We start from the raw sequence: 21,206 nt of genomic DNA on the forward strand, positions 1-21,206 counted from the left end.
CGCTTTGCATCTAGGCATATAGAACATTTACGACGGTTCATATATCATATTTTATTGTACATATCCAAGGCATTTACAAGTAGCCAGAAATTGATGACCATAATTCTCTATTTGTCAAACGATATTCTATTAAAACAGCTCGTATATAGCTTCGGGTGACATACACAGAAAAAGAAAAGAATATAAAAATTAATAATAATATAATGAATAATTATAGAAGAAATAATAACAATCATGTCTGTAAACTGGTATTAATATGTATCCAATTAAAAAAAAAAAGCCATGTATTTGCATTATTAATAGGAAATAACCCCCTCCCTCTCCACTTACCTTAGGCTCCCAAACAATAAGAACTGAAACAAGTATAGGAGCAATGGTCAGGAAGGACATTGTTGCTTCTCCCCCAATGCCCTCCTGGGATTTAATTCCTCCGCACTGAAGAAATAATGCATCACAAAGGGATCCTTGACTGCTTCACAAATAAATGCTTGAAAAGCAAACATCAGGCTGTGTGCATGATTTCATAATGGCTGATGAGGGGTTAATCATGGGTTCAGGGCTGGTGCACATCTCTGGACCTGTGATGGGCACATCAGTGCCTCTATAATGTCCCTTCCTAGGGATGTGTATTGAGAGTAGACACCTTTGTTGATTCAACTTGTAAAGGGCGGCTAATACAGTCTTGTCATTATCTGCCCTTGTTATATAGACTTAGTACAATGGAACAAGCCCTCTCCAGATAATAACCAGGAGGGAATATTAACCACAGAAGAGGCTGCTGCTTTTATCATCACTGGATTCTTCCTTCATTTATTGCTCGCCTTGTCCCTTTCAAGACCACCAAAAAAAATAATATTGTGAAATGTGTTGACCACTTTACTTAATATACTGAAATCTTTGTATAAAAAACTATTTCGGTCTATAGTGTCTGATAATTCAATATTTATATGGCCAAAATTACTTTTTGCGCCCTAGCTATCCCTAATATAGGAAACGTGAACTACGACCCAGAATGCTCAACTATGGGGCATTTTATTATCTGACCTTTATATTACTGTATAATTAAATTCTGTGTAGAGTAGGTACATTAGCCCAGCATTTATGTGAGCTAAGGAATAAATTATAGATGCAAAGTTATACATATGTACCTGACTACAGACTTTGTACAAGGGAACATTATTATAATAATTATTGTTGTCGCATTTATTTGAGTATATATATATATAACATCAGGGCAATAGTATATATATATATATAAGTTTATATAGTTTTGTATGAAGATATAATAAGGGCTTATAGATTATATAAGGGAACTTTTGCATGCAGATAATATGGGGGCTGTTGTTTTTATAAGGGCAGTCTTGTACAGAGATGTAATAAGGGCTTATAGATGATATAAGGCAGTTTTGCATTTAGATAATATAAGGGCATTCGTGTATATATACAAGGGGAGGTTTGTGTATAGGTATCAGAAGGACTTATAGATGATTTAAGTGCAGTTTTGCATATAGATAATAGTGGCAGCTGTGTATATATAGACAGTTGTGTATGTAGATAATATAAGAATAGTTGTGCATATAGACAAAAGACACAAAACATATGGGCCAAAATGTTATGAGATACGAATATTTTAAGCCTGTACTCTGATAATTATTATCGTTGTTATTATTATTAGATTAAGAAGGTTTACATTGTGATACAATACAATAGAAAGGTAGGTTTGGTAGTGGAACTTGTGGATGTAGATAACAGGCCCTCACTGGACACCCGCCAAATATTGTGCTTTGACTCTGGACATTATACTGGGGGAAATATAATATACACTGTCTACATTCCATATTGCATTATAATACAGGTGTGGCTCTTTATATGCATCCCATGCCCATGTATACTAAGGACAGTATTGTATACCCCAACATACAGTCATCCACCAGGGCCCTCTATAAAACACTGGGTCATGTGAGGGTATAAAAGACATATGAAAAGAAGATAAATCGTGAAAGAGAGATCAGGTCATTTCACTCACCAGTAATATGTGTTGACACGTTGGAATAAATCGATTAGGAAAGTGGAACAGGAGATCAGTATAAAGAAGAGTATGGGAGTATAGAGAGAAGGGTAGGTTTCCCCAGCTTGTAGCCTCTTCATTCATCCATCCATCCATAGAGGAGTAGATCTCCCATGGACTTTTATTCCAGAACACTCTGCTCTTTATTCCATTAAGGAAGGAGTGCAGCCCGACATCCATAGTCACTTGTTATCTCCCCAAGGATCCTGAGTGTGATCACCTTATATCCACCCCCTTCCTCGCCACCAAGATGACAAACTTACAATACACTGATTCCAATCCACATATCCGTCTGCCCGGCCTCCCCCAGCCAGCACCCTGCCCAGACACCTTCACCCAGCAAACTCCTATCATAGGGGCAATGTGCAAACTACAGTATCAGAGGTTAGTGCTGGAGGATTGCAGCTGCAGCTACACTATATCTTCTCATCCACTATGGATTACTAAGAAATGGGAAGACTTCATGGTAAGGAGCCCCGAGAGGAACACTGGCTTGTACACAATAGAATCTTGCTCTCCTTTCCTACTAGAATTGTGTACTATATATGTTCCGGATACTATATAAATTACGTGTATATATATATATATATATATATATATATATATATATATATATATATATATATATACAAATTGTATTGAGCAAACTTTACTTTTAGCTGTGTATCACATTAATCGCATTCAAACATATTTTACATTGTATTATTTTTAGCAACCGGAATCGAGCTTCTACACTAAACATTAAATTAAAACCTTGTTGTTTAAAACAAAATATATATACACTTCTCCTATAATAATATATATCATTATTTTTACATTTTGTTTCAATACGATTCATGAAACTTTACATGATTTCACTCCAGACACTTGGATATTTCCCGAAGAGATACTTTTATTGTTAAAGTCGCATCATTTTCTCTTATTTTTTTTTAAGTCAAATATTTTTTTTTTTTACAAGACAATAATTCTCTTACAACCGGATTTTGCCATGAAATTGTAATAATAAATAATGACATATCTAAACTCCTACAGTCCAGCCGGATTATTTCATCAGATTTGCGGTGAATACATCTGGTTGGGAAAAATATTCTGTATTTTAAATAAAAGAAAAAAAAAGTCTTGAAAAATTGTTATGGCGGGGAATAAAGTCTCGGATGTATTAATATTGGACCTGGTACACAGTAAATGTTCGCTTGTATTCTGTGCACAGACTCTGGGGCTATTGTCTAGTGAAGCACATTGAAATACATGGCTTATATACAGTCACCTGGAGGCAGATTCTGGTTCTCTCCCATTGCATGCTTTATTGTAAAGCCATTAACACTGTAAAGATCATATGACCGACAACTGCTGCTTATAAAATTAATCTGACATTTCAGTATATGTACATCCTTTCAGTCCAATTTAACAATGCTAAACTTAAGAAAAAAATGAACAAGCTTTAGAGTAACATTAAAATTCAATATCCAGTCAAACGTGTCCATATACATATATATAGGTTTCTCAGTGTCCACTGCAGCCGATAACTTGAGGTCGGCTCTGGGTTTTTGCAGTTTAATATCTTATTTTCTCCTTTTTTCATAGAGTCCACATGTGATGAGTCTTTTCCCATAGAATATACACATACATGCACCTATATACATCACACGGGTCTGTCCACAGCATATTGACACGCACTGAGATTGGATCCAGGGTTCTGGACACTGGCATATCCAAAACTAGAATGCTGCTTAGCTTTCAGTCTGAGGCTGGCCAGGCTGGAGTTACATGTGTCCCTGTACACATAGGGGGGTGTTGGAGGGGCATAGGGGCAGGCTGATGTTGGCACGGCAGAATTCAGAGAAGGGTTGCTCAAGTTGTTCAGGTTGTTCAAGCTGTTGAGACTGGAGCCTGGCACTCCTGTGACTGCAGAGGGCACCATGCTGGAGGACATGCTCATGGAAGAGATAGAGTTGGGTGAGGAGAACATACTTTGGGAGGATAAGGGGTTGACATTCATTGAGTTGAAGAAAGGAAAACTCTTGGTGGAGAGTGAAGCCGAGGTGAGGCCCTTGGCTGCCCAGTTGTTGTAGGAGTAGCCTGGGTACATGTCATCATATGGTTGCATGAGGCCATTGAACTGAGGCCCGAAGCCGTTTTTGCACAGTTCTGCTTGTTGGTTTCTTTCCCTTTTCCTCCATTTAGCTCTGCGGTTCTTGAACCAAACCTGCAGTAAAAAAAATATAATAAATGGTAATTTATGAAATCTGTTTTCTCGGTATATACGAATAAGGTGTAACTTAATACTTACATTTATGCCCCACTCATACCAAACCATCTTACCACTTATATGTGGAATCTGATTTTATATATATCAGATTCCATATATATATATATATATATATATATATATATATATATATATATATATATAAAATATATATATATGTAGTTAAATATCCCCAGTTGACGCCTAATATATCTTCTTGATATATCTTCACAAGGTCAAAACAAAAAAAAAACAAATACTGACTGATTCCTCCAATATGCTGTGAATTAACCCGTCATTGTAAAATAATAAAAGAAAGTGCTTTGTGTGAGTGAGAAAAGATTTCTGCTATGATCTCCCTGTGCTAATCTGTCCTGACTGCTAAGAACTTGTGACCCAACTTGTCCCCTCTGCAGCTTGTTGGTGGGTCTTGTCTTTTAACTAGAAGCTAAATGAGATCCCTGAGTGGCACAGACAATGGGGGATGAATGTGCAATCCACATCTTGGGTGTGGGACTTGTCAGCCACCCTCCTGCTGGGTGAGTTTGTGTATTGGAGCAGTCCCGGAGTCTCCCCTGTTTACACTAATCATGTTGTACATTACAGATCTCTCTTAACTGGACCATTAATCCCTGGCACTCACTTGACAAGAACCCCATTAGCCAGTCTTTAGCATTCACAAAATGGACCTAATTTGAGTTGACAAGATATCGAGGATCCTCCCTGATAAAATACCTGCTGCTCACTACATCCACCTTAATGAGAGAGCTTACTTTCATTCATGTAAGGTATTACCACCCTGTGATCACAGATGATCACTCCTTACACATGCCATCCAGGCCTTGAATAAGCCCCATAAAATGTTTCCAAATTTTTACAATGATTGCTGGGTTAATATTTGCGCCTACTTTGCCCCTGACACAAACTTTGCAGATTGTCTTTCAAGGCTGTTTTCTTAAGTTTTAGGTGCTATAAATCTTATCTTTTTTTTCAAGCTGTAGATTATATGCAGCCAGTTTGGGTTTGCTTAGCAAAGCAAGTCTCTAGCACTGCTATAAAGTATCATTCAGCAGCTCTATATTCATATTCCTCTCTCTTTGAACGTGTGTAAGATTACAAATATCACTTGGAAGCTGTAAAATTCGCAGATGCTGGAAAGCAATCCAGAAACCTGGCCCCAAGAGACAACTTATGACCAAATACTTAATGTAGCTTCAAAGTGCATTAAATAAACTATATGGATATTGTATACCTAGACACGTATAGTTCATTATAATTATTTGTGTTAACCAATATTATATAATACCGTATATAATATTATATTGATAGTATAAAAAGTGTAATATACAAATGCGATTTATATATAATCTTACAATAAATATTTCTGAGAATACTTTATGTACATTTTCAAATGCTTAGGTTCTTGTATATAGCTTTATGTATTTATTATAGCTATTATAGCTTTTCCTGCTTTGTACAATGTGAATTATTCAATAAAAATACAGTTCAATTAAACATGACTTTTTTTATATTATCGATAACTAGATATTTATGTATGTCATATGTTGTGTTCTCTGCCACCATTTGTCCTTACCCTGACTCTGGCCTCTGTCAGGTTGGTCCACACAGCTATCTCCTCTCTGGTGGACATGTCTGGGTAGCGGTTCCTCTGGAAGGTGGCCTCAAGCTCCTGTAGTTGCTGGCTGGTGAAGTGGGTCCTCTGCCTCCGTTGTCTTTTCTTCTTGGAGGGATCGTCGGTACCATTGTCGTCATTTTTACTTTGGTGGCTTTTATCTTTATCTGTTTAATTGGAAAAAGACACCACGATTAAATTTCTAGATCGCTCTATGTACTATTGCATTGATTATATATATATATATATATATATAATATAAATTATGAGCTTTGCATCTGTGGCCTGCTGAATCAAGCAGAGGGTTCCCGTACAAATCCAGTAAATCCCCAATAGCTCAGGGCTGTGGATTATGGTTCCTGGCTGCACCAGTAGTGCCGGTAGGCTTATAAGTATATACAAAACACAATAGAAGGAGCCCCCTTATAGAAAGTGGCTATTGCACATACAGGCAGGTTCCTTCTTCTGCCATTCTATCAGCTACTTCTATTCTAAATAAGGTACAGATCAGTTGATCCTCAGGAGCAGCAATGCAGCAGAGCACATGAGTCATTTATGACAAGTTGTAGTCATTCCAGTTATTTACTAAAACTTATCACACTGCGGTTGTGAAGTTGGATGAAGGACAATTTTATGGCACTTTGTTCATACAACTCAATACAAGTGAAGCAAATCCCTGCACACAGCAATGTATTGGATAATGTGTCTTTAATTTATTCTCCTCAATTCTGAAAGTAAAAATCTAAAATCTACATCCTCCTGGAAAGCAAAGTGGTCTACAAAAAATGATTATTTATTCTACAATAAGATAATCAGATAATAGTAGTAATAAGTCATAGTATAAAGATATAAACGATTGTGATAATTATAATAACCCGACTTACTGCTGGTAAGTAATAATAGTAGTGTATTAATAGTTACTATTATTGTATTCTTATATTGCCAATGCTTGTAATAGTTATATAGATATATTATAAAATCAATAATGACTACTAATTATAACAATTATTAATGAAAGAGAGCACTAAAGATGAATTATACACACAAAGTGACCATTTTATACTCGCAGGCTGACATACAGGGGAGTTTTGTGGGACCCTGTGATGTGGCTGCATGGGGCAGGTATGTGTGTGGTTCTGGCTCGGTTCTTACCTGCAGCTTCTGGGCTGGAGGTGTCAGAGATGGTGTGCACCTCCAGCCTCTGCTTACACTCCACAGATCGCTGCCCCAGAGAAGATGCCATGGAGAGCAGGGTCACTGGCTGCTGCTGCTGCTGGAGGGAAGATGCTGATGCCAGTTTACTCCCTGCTAAGTGCTCCAGGTGTAAGGGATCTTTCATAGAGTTCATGGAAGAGGTGAATGTGTAGAGAGAGCAGCAGATCCCAGGGATTACAATCCTCTATGGCAGGGATTCAGCTTCACTTCCAATGTGCGTCCTACTGGTGGCACCAGATTCTAGATGTGACAGTGGCTGGTGCAGGAGCTGTCACTGGTAGAGTCCACTATATAGTCATGTTCCTATAGGAGAGCAGCAGGCAGTGCATGTCTAGTCAGGGCTGCACCTTCACTAGTGACAATGGACAATCAGCAAGAGCTCAGCCGCTTCCCTGTTTCACTAACATCTTAAACCCGAGCTGTGTCCTACCCAGCTCTCTGACGTCATCCGCAGCACCCCCTGTCCCCCCCTGACTGCTGTGGACACTCCCAGCACGCGCGCCCCGGCCAATCACAGCCCCCGCCTGCTGGGCGGGGTTACCGTAATTATAGACACCAATCCGCAGTGGGCCAGGGCGGGAGTGCAGACCGGCTTCTCAATGCCCAATTGTCAGCATAGTAGTCCCGAACTGCGGAGAGGTCCAAGAGTCTATTCATTACAGTAACATTAATTTCTATGAATAATCCAGACTATATGACATGTACTAATAAAGCCATTGTCACATGAGCTGCTGGACTAGATCACACATCTGTCATCCCTATGCAGGTTCAGTCCCATAACTGTGGTCCTGATAGTAGCTGAATGTGGGGGAGCAGTCTACATAGAGGGAGAGGGCAGCATCTTCCATCCAGCAGGACAATGTAATGTCCACAGCTTCTAGACGTCTATTCTAGACTGCTCAATCTAGAACTTCATATTCCATGTATGTACATAGAGATCCATGAGGTTTGGAAATCCCAAACAGCATAACTATGTGCGTCCTGTATCTGACAGCATCAAGCTCTTATCCAGAAGATATAGAATGACATCTATCATAACTACGTATCTAGTTTTCTTACTACTATTTTGTTCTATCTCCTGGTAAAACTGCAAAGATAAATAGAATTAACAATATTTTTCTTGTTCTTTTTATTCTATCTACCTAACTTACTATTATCTGGTCATTCACTATCTTTAAACTCTCAACCAATCTTTCTATAATTTAATATTTTATATGATTACTATAATATCTATGAAGTAGCCATCAGCCATTTTTAAATTATTTGTATTTCATCTACATAACGTTTTATAAGTATCAGTAATGTTACCTGTCATCATTATATTAATAATCAATTGTAATATCGATTAAGCCCTATAATCTTCTCTCTATGAACCAATACATTTTCAAATGATCACTATAAGGTTTTAAGATTAGATAAATGCACCCCCCAATATCTAAAATAATTTCTATATCTATCTATCTATCTATCTATCTATCTATCTATCTATCTATCTATTTATCCATCACCTGCCATCTATCTATCACCTGTCATCTATCTATCTATCATCTATCTATCTATTGCTCCATATCTATCTATCTATCTATCTATCTATCTATCTATCTATCTATCTATCTATCTATCTATCTATCTATCTATCTATCTACTCATCCACCCAAATATTTTCCCAGTGGAGTATACAGAAATAAAATGGCTTGTGTATGTATTTCTCTCGTGTTGATCCTTATTTCAGGAGCTGTATCCCTGAGATTTGGCGCAGGATCTGCCAGACCCCACAGCGTTTCATCAGAGACAATGCTCTTACATTGTGTAGTGCCTTCTAATCTGATAAGACTCTAATTTGCTTAAGTCTTTTAAATGGGGGTTTTAGACCAGCCCTCGCCGTTTTCTTATTGAATTCCCAGTAATTCCCAGCAGATCATATAGTATATGTGTAAAGTAAATATTTCCACTTTCTGCACTGCAGCTGATGACCTGTAACTGAGTCAATATGAATTTGGATCAATCTTGCACTGTTTGTGTATGAAGTATATGAGGGTTGTGACAGGGGTGGCTGATGTGATTATTAGGGGTGGCCGAATATGGGAGGCCTAGTGGGAGATATATATATATATATATATATATATATATATATATATATATATATATGCTGATACATAGGTGGTCATCTACAGTATACTCGCACTATACTTCACTTAGGGTTTGGAACGAATTCTACCCATTGGTCGTTCTGATTAGGCCTCAACTGAAAACTAAATTATACTTCTAAAGATTTTCCGAGTTTGGCTGTTATTGTTTTACGATATTTCTAAACTACATTTTTTAAAGAGTAAAGAGAATGCTGATCTACTGATCTATTAATACACCATACCTTATACATGAAAACCACCAGAACAGGTACTTTGTAGTATCATTTACACAGGGCACAGGGGTGTCAAGTGAAATAAACACATATGGATTTGTATGGAAGAATCTAAAACAGTCCAGCACTCCTCCATATACACAGAGCTGTCAATGCCTCCAGGGGCCACAATTAATAACTGCAGACTATTAGTTTCATACAACCCCATAACACTCTCATATATGTCAGACAGCAGAGATCTAACAACATGGGAGATGAACACTCTGCACTAATCTCACACGTCTATAATCTGCTGCCCAGAAGTAAAAAAAAAAAAACATCAAAATGAATCGTAACATCAATTGTAACCTATTCTTGTATATATAGCAAATACATAATATAATAATGGAAATTATAGCATGATTTTATTATGTGGCTATTATATGATTTTATACTGTAGAATAGATTGTTTCCTGTAGGGTCTAGTGGTATAGGTAGTGATGCCCGACCTCCCCCTACACTGATTCAAATATAGCAGCGATTCGTGTTTAAACATTTCGTAAATTATACATACATACACATATTTAATTAATGTATTGATAGGATCCATTTATACACTAATCTATCCCCATTGTTTAAATTGCTATAATATCCTGTAGATTAATTATTCCGGATTTTTTCGATGCTTTTCTAATAATAGTCCCGCAGATCAACCTGTGCAGAACCAGATATTGAAATATAATATTCCGATAGATCACTGACATATTTGATATATGAGTTCCTAGGCACTGGGCTTCTATTGTGCAATATTTTTTGTTAAAATTCTCTACATAATTTGCACGTCAACTATAGAAATTTACATATCCACTACAGACATTTGCACAACCATTATTGTCTCAGTTGTGTTACTACTTTCAATATAATTATAATCATAAGTAAAATACATATAGTCACTGCAGAAGTAGGTTAAGATAAAAAAAGACTCTATTAAGGTTTTCGTAAAGAGCCAATTATCTTTGTGCATTATGTTATAATAATTATTATTGTAGATATTTTCACTATATTTAATATGAGGTCCGGTACATAAATTGCCCTGGGGACACCTGCACTGGGTTAATGCAATGCCAGTCGCCCCTGTGTCATGTATACAGCATATTGCCTTATTAATCCCCTAATAGATAAATTGCTCCTGCCATTTGATAAGACTGCCCCAGCCCTGCTGCACATATCGTGGATTACTGGCCATTCTCCTGGATGGAGAGCCATTAATTACCATTCAGTCAATATTAGGCAAACGACAATGCTTTCTCCATAGGATTAAGCAGACATCAGATTGTTCCATTAGTTTATTCCTGCTCACGAAAGAAGCTTTGCTTGTACATTTCTAGTTCCCTGGAGTCATCTCAGCATCTCCTGAATATATTATATTATTATCATTATCATTACTAGGAAGAACAACTGAGAAATACTACAGAGACATAGCACTCAATGATTCTAATTAGAGGCATATTAATTACAGCTATTTAATAAACTAGATCTCAGTATCTATCTATCTTGAAATTAAATGCTTTAACTTGTAAATGATAAATAGTATGCTAATATAAAATAAACAAATCGAACTCAATAAACAAAAAGGTAAAATAAAATAGAAAAATATATTTTTCTATCAAGTCAGTATCGGGTTCTAAATATAAATGGCGTAATGTATATATTGGTCTAATGTCAAATGTTATATGTTTTTGTACATAAAATAATTACGGATGTTCATATTGTTGAACTTCTACAAACATATAGAAGGCGACTGTTGTACTGTAATTTTGCTTTTTTTTTCTATCTACATAATCTTTCACGCTAAGAGGAAAATAGGAAAGTGAAGTTAACCCAGATTTATAGAAAACAGGAAATTCGACACTTTCTGCAGAATGAATGTGTGCAAAGTTAGGATGTCATGTAATATATAGTCCACAGCGCAATATTTGGAGTGGTGTAGTGTGAGGAAGAACACCTGTCCATAGGAGCCCATTGTACAAGCACCATAGAAGTAGGTGGTGAGATTAATGAATTAATGAACTACGGCAATAACAGAGTTAAAGTAATTTCCAGCACAGCAGATATTACCCACTAGAAAAGAGAATCATGTAATTTAATATTTCTGTACATCCTGCATGATGACAATTTTTTTGCATCGCAGTTTATGACACAATGAACTATATATCTTCATATTTTAAACCTGATGGAACAGTAATTCATCCTCTTTAAAACATCTATCCTAGGAAACATACTTGAATAATTTTGATTAGATGAACGAAAACTAAATGAAAATAGAAAAAAAAAAAAACTGAATAAATTAATGAATAGAAAGCCCAAATTATCAGAGACCCTCTTAGAGTTTATCAGTTAGGACTAAACTTCCTGTCAGTCCCCCTGTCTGACACCAGAGGGCGCCCTATGATTAAACTTGCAGTCTTGTCTACAGGTTAGAGCCCTTACAAAGGCTTGTACTGTAAACGATAAAGGAACTATGTCGGCCACCATGATATTTCCATAAATTAAATGTCCATAATTATATTTATCTGATTTCTTGTATAGCAATGAGATGGAGGGGGATCTGTATTTACTTATATTTGATACATGGATCGAACAGCTTTTTAAGCTTTTCAGCTCACAATGCCCTAAGCCTAGCGTAAAACTGGTTAAGATGTCCTCTAGTATAATGTATTCTGATAGTTAGCCTTCTAGCTTTCTGTCCCCTATGTAGCAGAGAAGCCACATCTCTGTATTTCTGCCGCCTGAACGCTGCAGAGTCCATATAGAAAGGTATTAGACATGGAGCTTTACTACATAAGAGGCCAGATAGGGGTCCACCCCTCTATAATGCACAGGCTTCTCCTATTTCTTTACCTTAATACCATAACACTAGGCTTTGCAGTCATTACACCTATTTTTGTACAAATGTAGATATTTAAAATGGCCTTTTTGTAACATCAACACACAACAGACTTGATCCTTGGTCCTTACCTAATTGAACACAGGCTGTCACCAACTTGCGACAAGTAGACTCCATCCCAGCTATTGTCCCTTATCGAAAAATACTGAAAGGTAAAAATGAAAGAAAAAAAAATATACTGTTATTATTGTTATATATAAACAATTATCATGGTTAATAATAATAATCAGTAATAATCATTATATGTGATATTATATACTTTGTATTCGTAATATAATTTAAACTAAATTTGAATTCTGATGCCATTCATATATAGCATAATCATAATCATTTAGAATGTGTATAATTATAATCCTAGAATTCTGAGTTTCTTTTTAGATTTTGTTTGAAAATCATTCTCAATATGTAACCACATATATTCCAATCAATTTGTATTTTTTTATGCAAACAAGACATTTTCTAAACACTCCTTCAATTGAAAAAAGTGAAAATGTTTGTAGCTTGCATTGACATTACATAATTATTTCATGGTTGTTTTCACAATTTTAGATTTCATTTATAATGAACCTTAATTTGAAGTTGAAGATTTTATTGTATTGTTATTCTACATTGCAATTAATTACAATACAAGAATAAGAATTCATGGTAAAATCATATCTCAACAATTAAGTGATATTATCAGAAATTAGAAAGAAAGGATTGATTGGGATGTGATCAATGCAATTCTTCAGGTGATCTTTTCTCAGGGAAGGTATGAGCTAATGGTAGGAAGCCCTATCATATCCATCAGTGACTCGTTTAGTAAAGTAGGTTTTAATTAATGAAGATTTAGTCTATAGTACAGTGTGCACAGTGTTATTATTTACAGGAATGCAATGTAATAAACTCACTGACATAAGGCCTAGGATGTTCTGCACTCTGCAGAGTTGGTGGGCTCTAGGATGGCACCACAACACCATATACCTGCAGACATAAGTAGAGTGTATGCTTGTAGTGTATGTGACTATAGGTTGACAATCCCTTTCACTGTTGCCCCTGTGTTCCCAGGCTGCTGCCAGAGAGGAGCAGAAGTTTGGCTGCCCAGATTGGAATGATTGTGCAGTAAAATCACAGGATTAGTGGCTGATTGAGATGTCTGCTGGTGAGATATTAGAAAATTCATTATCCCAGCTCTCTCCTCCTAACTCGATATGAAGTAACACAGATGGGATTTTATTAGGCCAGGCTTGGAATGTTTACTTATGATAATTTGGGAGGAAATTTGCATGTCATCATCTTGGTAATCTTTTCTCTCCTTTAATGTCTGCATTGGCTCGATGATTACTTCATGTCTGCATTGATGCAGGATTCTGACCTGGAGCTACAGCCTAAAGATAACAATGATCTTTTTATTTCCACTATATTCTGGTCACCAGTTTACACATCAGCTCCCAGGCAGTAAGTGGCGTTATTCTCTGCACTTACCTACAGACTTGTATATACACCTTCAACTTTTATCGTCTTTCTAGAAGTCGTGTAAAGCATATATATATATGTATATATATATATATATATATATATATATATATATATATGTCTATGGAATTATGGAGAAGAGAATTATCTCTTCGATTCTCTACTGCACGTATCTATATACAAAACAAAGCATACATGCAAATACATTATTTATCATAGTATTTGTCTATCTTTCCATTGTCTATTAATCAATCTATATTTCTATAATCTATCTACTTTATATAAATACAGTATAAAGAGAAACATATATGCCCATGAGTTTATGGATCAGTACAGCAGTCTATACTTTATTATCATATTTATATAGATATGCATCTATCTACATCCTTACACATTCAGTATACACAAACATATAATATAATATACAATATTATATATATATATATATATATATATATATATATATATATATATGTGTGTGTGTGTGTGTGTGTTTGTGTATGGAGCTCTCTGTTATTTACTAACCAATCTATTATCTTTTTATCGTTAGAATTAGTATTATTTTTAAACTATTAGAAATCAACTTCTAATCTATTTGTCTCTAATCTTTTTTTTTTTATACCTACCTATAAATAAAAATTTACATGTATATTTTTTATATATAGCTATTTTTTATATTTAAAGATTAAATATATTTTACGATTTCGAAAAACTAGCAATTACACCACACAACCCGACAATGACAATGTATTAAGTAATATATATTTATTTATATGTATTTACATTTTATGGCATTTGAAAAGCAGTGTTTCTATTTGTGTATTTCCATATACAGACAGATTATGTATATAGTACAGATAATAATCAGTGTTGTGCTGTCACAGGTAGTGTCTGGGAGTTCACACTGCAGCGGGCCTATTTACGGTACAATGTACCAGGTTGTAAACACTTGTGGAAATGGCAGGACCACCAACCTGCTGCTACTCCTCTTTACTCCACTTTGCGGTGAAATTGAAAGAATATTATTTTCATGCTTGATTCATAAATACACAATTCCCATTCTCCATTCCAGCTGTTGTGGCAGTGAAACTTTTAATGTGCTTTATGCCCTATAGCTAGTCAGTCTGCTGTTAAAATTATGGCAGACACTTAAACACAATAAGTATCAAACAGTCCACTTCTGTGCACAATGAGAAAGAAAGGGAGAATGAGATATGTAATTTTATGTCTGGGGCAAATTTAGCAATATTTCACACATATCAGTATCCTCAGATCTCCAACCATCTGGACTTGCTTTGTCTTCTGTTACAGACTCGCCTGACATTCTAGGGACATGCTGGGGTTAACTTTCATACCATAGACAGACCCATACTTTCCACATAATATACAGTAGATATAGATATAGCAGAGCTGAGTTTGACACTTGACAAATAGCTATATTATAATCTGTCATCTGTTGTTTTCTTTCAAAGACTTAAGGTAAAGCTGCTACAATATTTAGAGGGTTCAAGGGTTGTAGACTCTAATTTATCTATCGATCTTTCTGGGTGTTTCTCTCTATATACACATAAATAAAATCACATACATATAATCTAACTATAATATATATATATATATATATATATATATATATATATATATATATATATATATATATATATCATAGGTCCCTGAACTTGATCTTGGGACTTTATTCCATTCACATGATGCCCTGTCTTGAGGCCTAACATATTGCACTCCTGCCCTAGTACCAAACCCGATAACACACTGGTGGTTGTATCCCTTAGTATTACAGCGATAGTTATGTGGTACACTAGTACATCTATAATACATTTGAGTACATTCAGGTCTTACAGGAGAACACATATAGATCACAGCATAATATGCACTTTCATACTCTACCATCTTACACACTGCATTGTACAGGCAGTAAAAGGGATTAGATGTCAGGAGAGAAATCCTACACAGTATAGGCCCCAGGTGGAACCAATGTGTGACCTTTCCTGATCTCACATCTTTACATTATATACTAGTGACTGCTTACTTACTGTTCCTGTAGATGGGCTAGCCTAGGGAGAGCTCTTCAGTGCAGCCTTGTATAGGACATCACACAGAAAGGTCTACAAAAGAATCCAATGTAATAGAAAGCAGAAGAAAAGTCCCAAGTTCCTGAGAGGTTCCTGGTAGGAGTGTGAGATAGAGGTGCCTGTCCCTGGATCTCTCTCCCTCTATGTGTCTCTCTCTCTGCAGTGGGAATGGCGTGACGTCAGCAGAGATTCCACCAAACTCCAGCAGCAGAGCAGGAGGGAGGAGAGGGTCAGGGATAGAGACACAGGGAGGGGGGGGGGGGACCCAAAATCTCATCACAGGGTCACAGCAAAGAGAAAACTGCATTAATAGTAAGGACAAGGACATGCAGAAGTACACACACCCTTCCTGACTGGTGCTATGGTGCTGATATAAAGATACAGAAACTCGGAATGTTTCATATGATTTATGCTACAAGTCTAGGAGAGAAAATCAGTCGGAAATACTTTTTAGTAACATTATCATCATCATCATCAATCACCACCACCCTCATCATCATCATCACTACATTCAGAATCACTATGAGCTCGTATGAGCGAGTTATCAATAGGTAGAGATAGGAAAGAAAATATTACTTTGCTGGCACTGGATAAGAATAATAATGAAACACATATATTATTCTTTATTCGCTTATAAAAAAATCTATCCTCTCGCATGACATAGCCCCTTATTCTTCAATACCATGTGTATGATCCACCTATCGCTTTATCTATTCCCTTCAAGATTTTTATTTGAGTCACCATTACTAGTATATGACGCAAAAGAGATCTGGCAGTCAAATAATAAAATGCATTGAACAGAACCCAGAAAGTTCTGTAAAGTAAATAATTTTCTATACAATAAAGAGGGAACAGGTTCACGTGGGGACAGTGATATTGTGCGAATCTGTCACATCTGTGACATAGGACAAGAATCGTGACATAGCACAGCATGTATTGAAGTCATAGAATTACACTAATAATAATAAGCAACATGTAATAATTATACAGCAACTTTAAAAATCTTTTACTTTTGTCCAAATGTAGAAACCAGTTAGTAAATAAAAATTAAACTTCTAGCTTGATGTATCATTAAAATCTTAATTTATCTATCTTAAAATGATCAACTTTATCATCTTTATAAAAATTTATTTGTATGTATATATAAATATATTTTCATACATAATAAATATGTGTATATATATGTATACTATATACACATATATTTATATATTATATGTGTTCAGTATATATATATATATATATATATACATACATACACACAGTTTTATAGTTATATATGTGTATTTAAATAATCTTTCCATATATTTATATATTTTCATCGGAACTGAGCACTTAATTCCAGTTCATCTCAATCTATCTATTTATGATCAATTTATCATCTCTTTCTATATAGCTATAGAAAACTGATAAATCCGGTCCCCATTGACTTCAATAAAAAGAATAACTTCCGTTATGTATGTTTTTTTTTTCAAAGAGAAAAAGTACTGCAGCTATTGTCTTAAAAAACGAAAGCATAAGGGATGTCTGCTTATATGTCATTCTTTGTGTTCAGTTTGGAAAGTGTCCGTTATGCATGCGTTTTTCTGACGGGAAAAAAGGGGTGGCTGCAGTACTATTTCTCCGTCTGAAAAAAACGCATGCATAACGGATGACGCATTTTTCTGCTGAGCGATCAATAATGTTTTTTTTCCCTGTTTTTACTACTGAAACGAACTTATAGAGTATTGAATACGAACTTGCGAATGGGAACATGTACAGCAGGCACTGGTAAATGTCTGCCTGGCACTGAGCACTTCCCCTGGTTGGTGCTGTCTCTATATATGTCTGATTATTGGTGGTGCAGAGCAGACACAGCCGCCTCATTGATCCCACAGAGAACTATGTGAAGAATTTTCCAGTAGCAGCCGCCATCTATCTCTATACAGTAATGGCACTACACAAACTCTACTACATGTCTGCAGACATCTCATATAGACACATACAGTGGGGATGGGGGGCTTTGGACAGACGTGTATCTATCTATTGAACAGATGGATGGATTGTGTAGGTTATAGTTGTTGTATGCTGTGGGTTGTGGGAGTCTGTCTTCCACTAATGTTCTGTGTGCAGCATGTATGACTCCACTGTTTGTAGTAGAAAGTCTAGGTGTCCCTAGTGTAATCTGTGAGGATAGTTGTGACCATAGTAGCAGGTTCTCCATTTGCAAAGGACATAAGGAGGTATGAATGTGTCCATAGTGTAAGGTACTAGTCATTTAGACCATAGGTGGCAGGATATCTGATTGTGCACGTGTGTGTAGAGGACATAACAGGGCATACCACCATAAGTCATGACTACTGGAGTGTGATGAGCCCTTCAAACTGTCCACAGGGTAAAGGTATGACCACAGTATGAGAGGAGAGTGGTGTATAAAGAACCCAAGTGGCATGTGTGCCATAAAAGATGTAGATCAACATGTCTAAGATGCCTTAAGGGCGACCTCAATATAACCATAGTGTTCTGTATAGGGCATACAGCAAACATTGTGTAAAGTACAAGATACATAATGTCCACCAATATAAGAAAATGGCAGACCTGTGATCCCAGTGTGAAGGGTTAGTCTTACTGTCCACTGTGTGCAAAGGGCATTTAATACTGGTCATACCGTCCAGTGTGCCCACAATAGAGAGGTGCAGGTCATGTAGTGCCATGTAGGGGCACTGCTTCTGCCCCATAGCCCAGCATGCAACTGAAGTGAGCAGCTGGTGAGAAATGGAAATGGCCCATAAAGAAGCAGACGATGCTGCCTGATTTCCATCCCCTGCTGGAGTGTGAGGAACAGGCTGGACATACGTTTCACGCTCCTAATCCTTCTTTTACATTTTTAGTCATACTCCCATTAAACAACTAATTAATGTCCCTGAACCACCAAGGAATAGAGCATTAGGCATGCTGCTGGGGGAAACAGGGTCATGGGCTCTGTGCTCCCTGACTCCTGCTCTGTGCCATGTAATGCTGCTGCAGACAGGCCATGCATTCTCACATTATACAGCCAGACCCAAGGCACAACAGCCTGGCACACAATGGCGATGACATAAGCTGTCTTACATTTCAACTTCAAGGGCACACTCTACAGGAACAGATTTGTTTGGAATATGAATACAGTGTAGATAGAGAGATGCATAGATATATAGAAATATAGGTTGATTGAAATAGGATTCATATATGGATAAAAATAGATAAAAACAGAAAGCTAGAAAAGGGATTCATATATGGATATAACAGATGTAATAAATAGATATATGATAGATATTACATCAATAAAATATTGATTAATACTACACACATGGGCATAGATAATGCATAGGAAGATATAGATATGATGATGTATAAAAGACAGAAATCAGCATTAATTCAGTTACTCAACATACATTGTAACCTTCATAAACTTCTTGAGCTTACCACCCTCATGCCAAATACAGTAGATATTGTATCGCTCGCATCCAAAATAACTGAAAGAATGTCAGTAGAAACAATTTCCAGAATAATAATCTCATATTTGAGGGCATAATTAGAAATTATGTTGGAAGAAAATGATCCCTTACAAATGTCTTTCTAGTAAATGTATGGGCTGCTGTGATTTCCTATTTAGTGAGTGATGGATTATGATCTATACCCATGCAGGCAGACTTGACAACAGGCAGGTATATGTAAATAGCAAATCGCTATCTGTTTAACAACTCCAAACAGTATTGATCTGAAGGCTGTTAGAAATTGTCCTCCCTGTAGTGATAATGTGCTCATTCAGGGTTACCCATCCATGCAGTCTCCATAACACAATCACACAGAGGAAAAAAAGAAAACATTTTAAGAGCTTAATGGATCTGCATATAAATTAAAATTATCTGCCCTTTGTGCTTTTCCCTGCCCAGTACAACCACATGCCCTCGTGTTTTAGCGATATTTAATTGTTTTTAATATATTATTGCATCCTGCTCTCAATTTGCCTCAGCAGACAGATCCAGGTGATTGCTTTATTATGAATGTGATATAATATAGAGGGGGCTTAGTTTTGGAATAAGGAGGTAATAAGGACAACCATATATCAGGAGCAATAGCTACAGCTGTCTGTTGTAATGCGATTTGCATGCTTAAGGAGCCACAAGTCACTCTCAAAGGGTTAAACACAAGTGCAATAAATTGTGCTTTGCCCTACAGTGTGCCTAGAAAATTCTCTATTATTCTGTACCATCGATGTACAAAATGCTTGCATATACATATTGCGTTATACACAAAACATAATTTTGCATATATACCTTGCAATTTTACATAAAGGCATACACATAAGAATAAACATTCTACAATTCACAAACTACGTTGCATTTACACTTGGACATAATATATATATATATATATATATATATATATATATATATACATACATATATATATATATACATATATATTTCACATTTATTTAACGTGTATGCATAAGTTATATATTTATACATAGATGTTGACTTAATACTCATAGTAATAATACAAATATTTTAAAATTGATCATAAATATAGTGTACTATACATACATGTAGCAATGATGCAAACGTACAATACAATATACATATAATAAACAAACATGTTTATTATACACCTACAACCTGCAAACGCTATATAGACATATCAACTATATGGAAATGGAAACAATACAAAATTCTATGTATTTTTATGGAATACCCAGTGTCAATAGATGTCCTGTAATTCACTGGCCAGTAGGCGATGAGATGAGTTTGCTTTGCTCATGTGACCTGTTGCCACGCTCCAGCTGCAGGGATGTATGTCATACACACACACTCATACATGCACACACATACCTACACATATACACACTCCTATATGTAAGAAGTACCTGTGTGTGGACACCCCAGCAGCTCCAGCACTCAGCTATTTGTTCTTGATGGGAGCTCTGTGGAGGAATCTGGAAGTTGAGAGACAAGAGGTAAGAAGAAGGCTGGTGATGTGAAGTGTGTAGCCTCAGGGGTTAGCCTGCATCCCCTTTCATTTCAAACACTTATTGATTTGCTGTTGTCATCTTTGGCGACGCAGTAGGACACTTGAAAGAATTTCTGATGGGTCTCTGATCTGAGAAGAGAGGTGACCTGACCGAGATCTTCCCAATGTCTTAATTACCGCATCAACTCAAGCAACTCACACTTAACTTTTTAAATTATTC

The 21,206-nt window shown here is 36.2% G+C and overlaps 1 protein-coding gene across 3 annotated transcripts; it reads right to left on the reverse strand.

The window, feature by feature from the left end:
- Positions 1–2,940: 2,940 nt before the first annotated feature.
- On the reverse strand, positions 2,941–20,947 carry PITX2 (paired like homeodomain 2). 3 transcript variants are annotated; one of them, XM_072119314.1, is made up of 4 exons: positions 20,883–20,947; positions 12,524–12,597; positions 5,911–6,116; positions 2,941–4,274 (listed from the first exon to the last, which is right to left on the reverse strand). In XM_072119314.1, exons 2-4 carry the CDS (start codon positions 12,567–12,569, stop codon positions 3,711–3,713), a joined length of 816 nt encoding a protein of 271 aa, XP_071975415.1. In that variant the 5' UTR covers positions 12,570–12,597; positions 20,883–20,947; the 3' UTR covers positions 2,941–3,710. The 3 variants fall into 3 exon arrangements, with proteins under 3 accessions (XP_071975415.1, XP_071975414.1, XP_071975413.1); XM_072119313.1 differs by lacking the exon at positions 20,883–20,947 and adding an exon at positions 15,956–16,156; XM_072119312.1 differs by lacking the exons at positions 12,524–12,597; positions 20,883–20,947 and adding an exon at positions 7,102–7,587.
- Between the last annotated feature and the right edge of the window lie 259 nt (positions 20,948–21,206).

The sequence above is a fragment of the Engystomops pustulosus genome, chromosome 1, assembly GCF_040894005.1.
Source record: "Engystomops pustulosus chromosome 1, aEngPut4.maternal, whole genome shotgun sequence".
NCBI classification, from domain to species: Eukaryota; Metazoa; Chordata; class Amphibia; order Anura; family Leptodactylidae; genus Engystomops; species Engystomops pustulosus.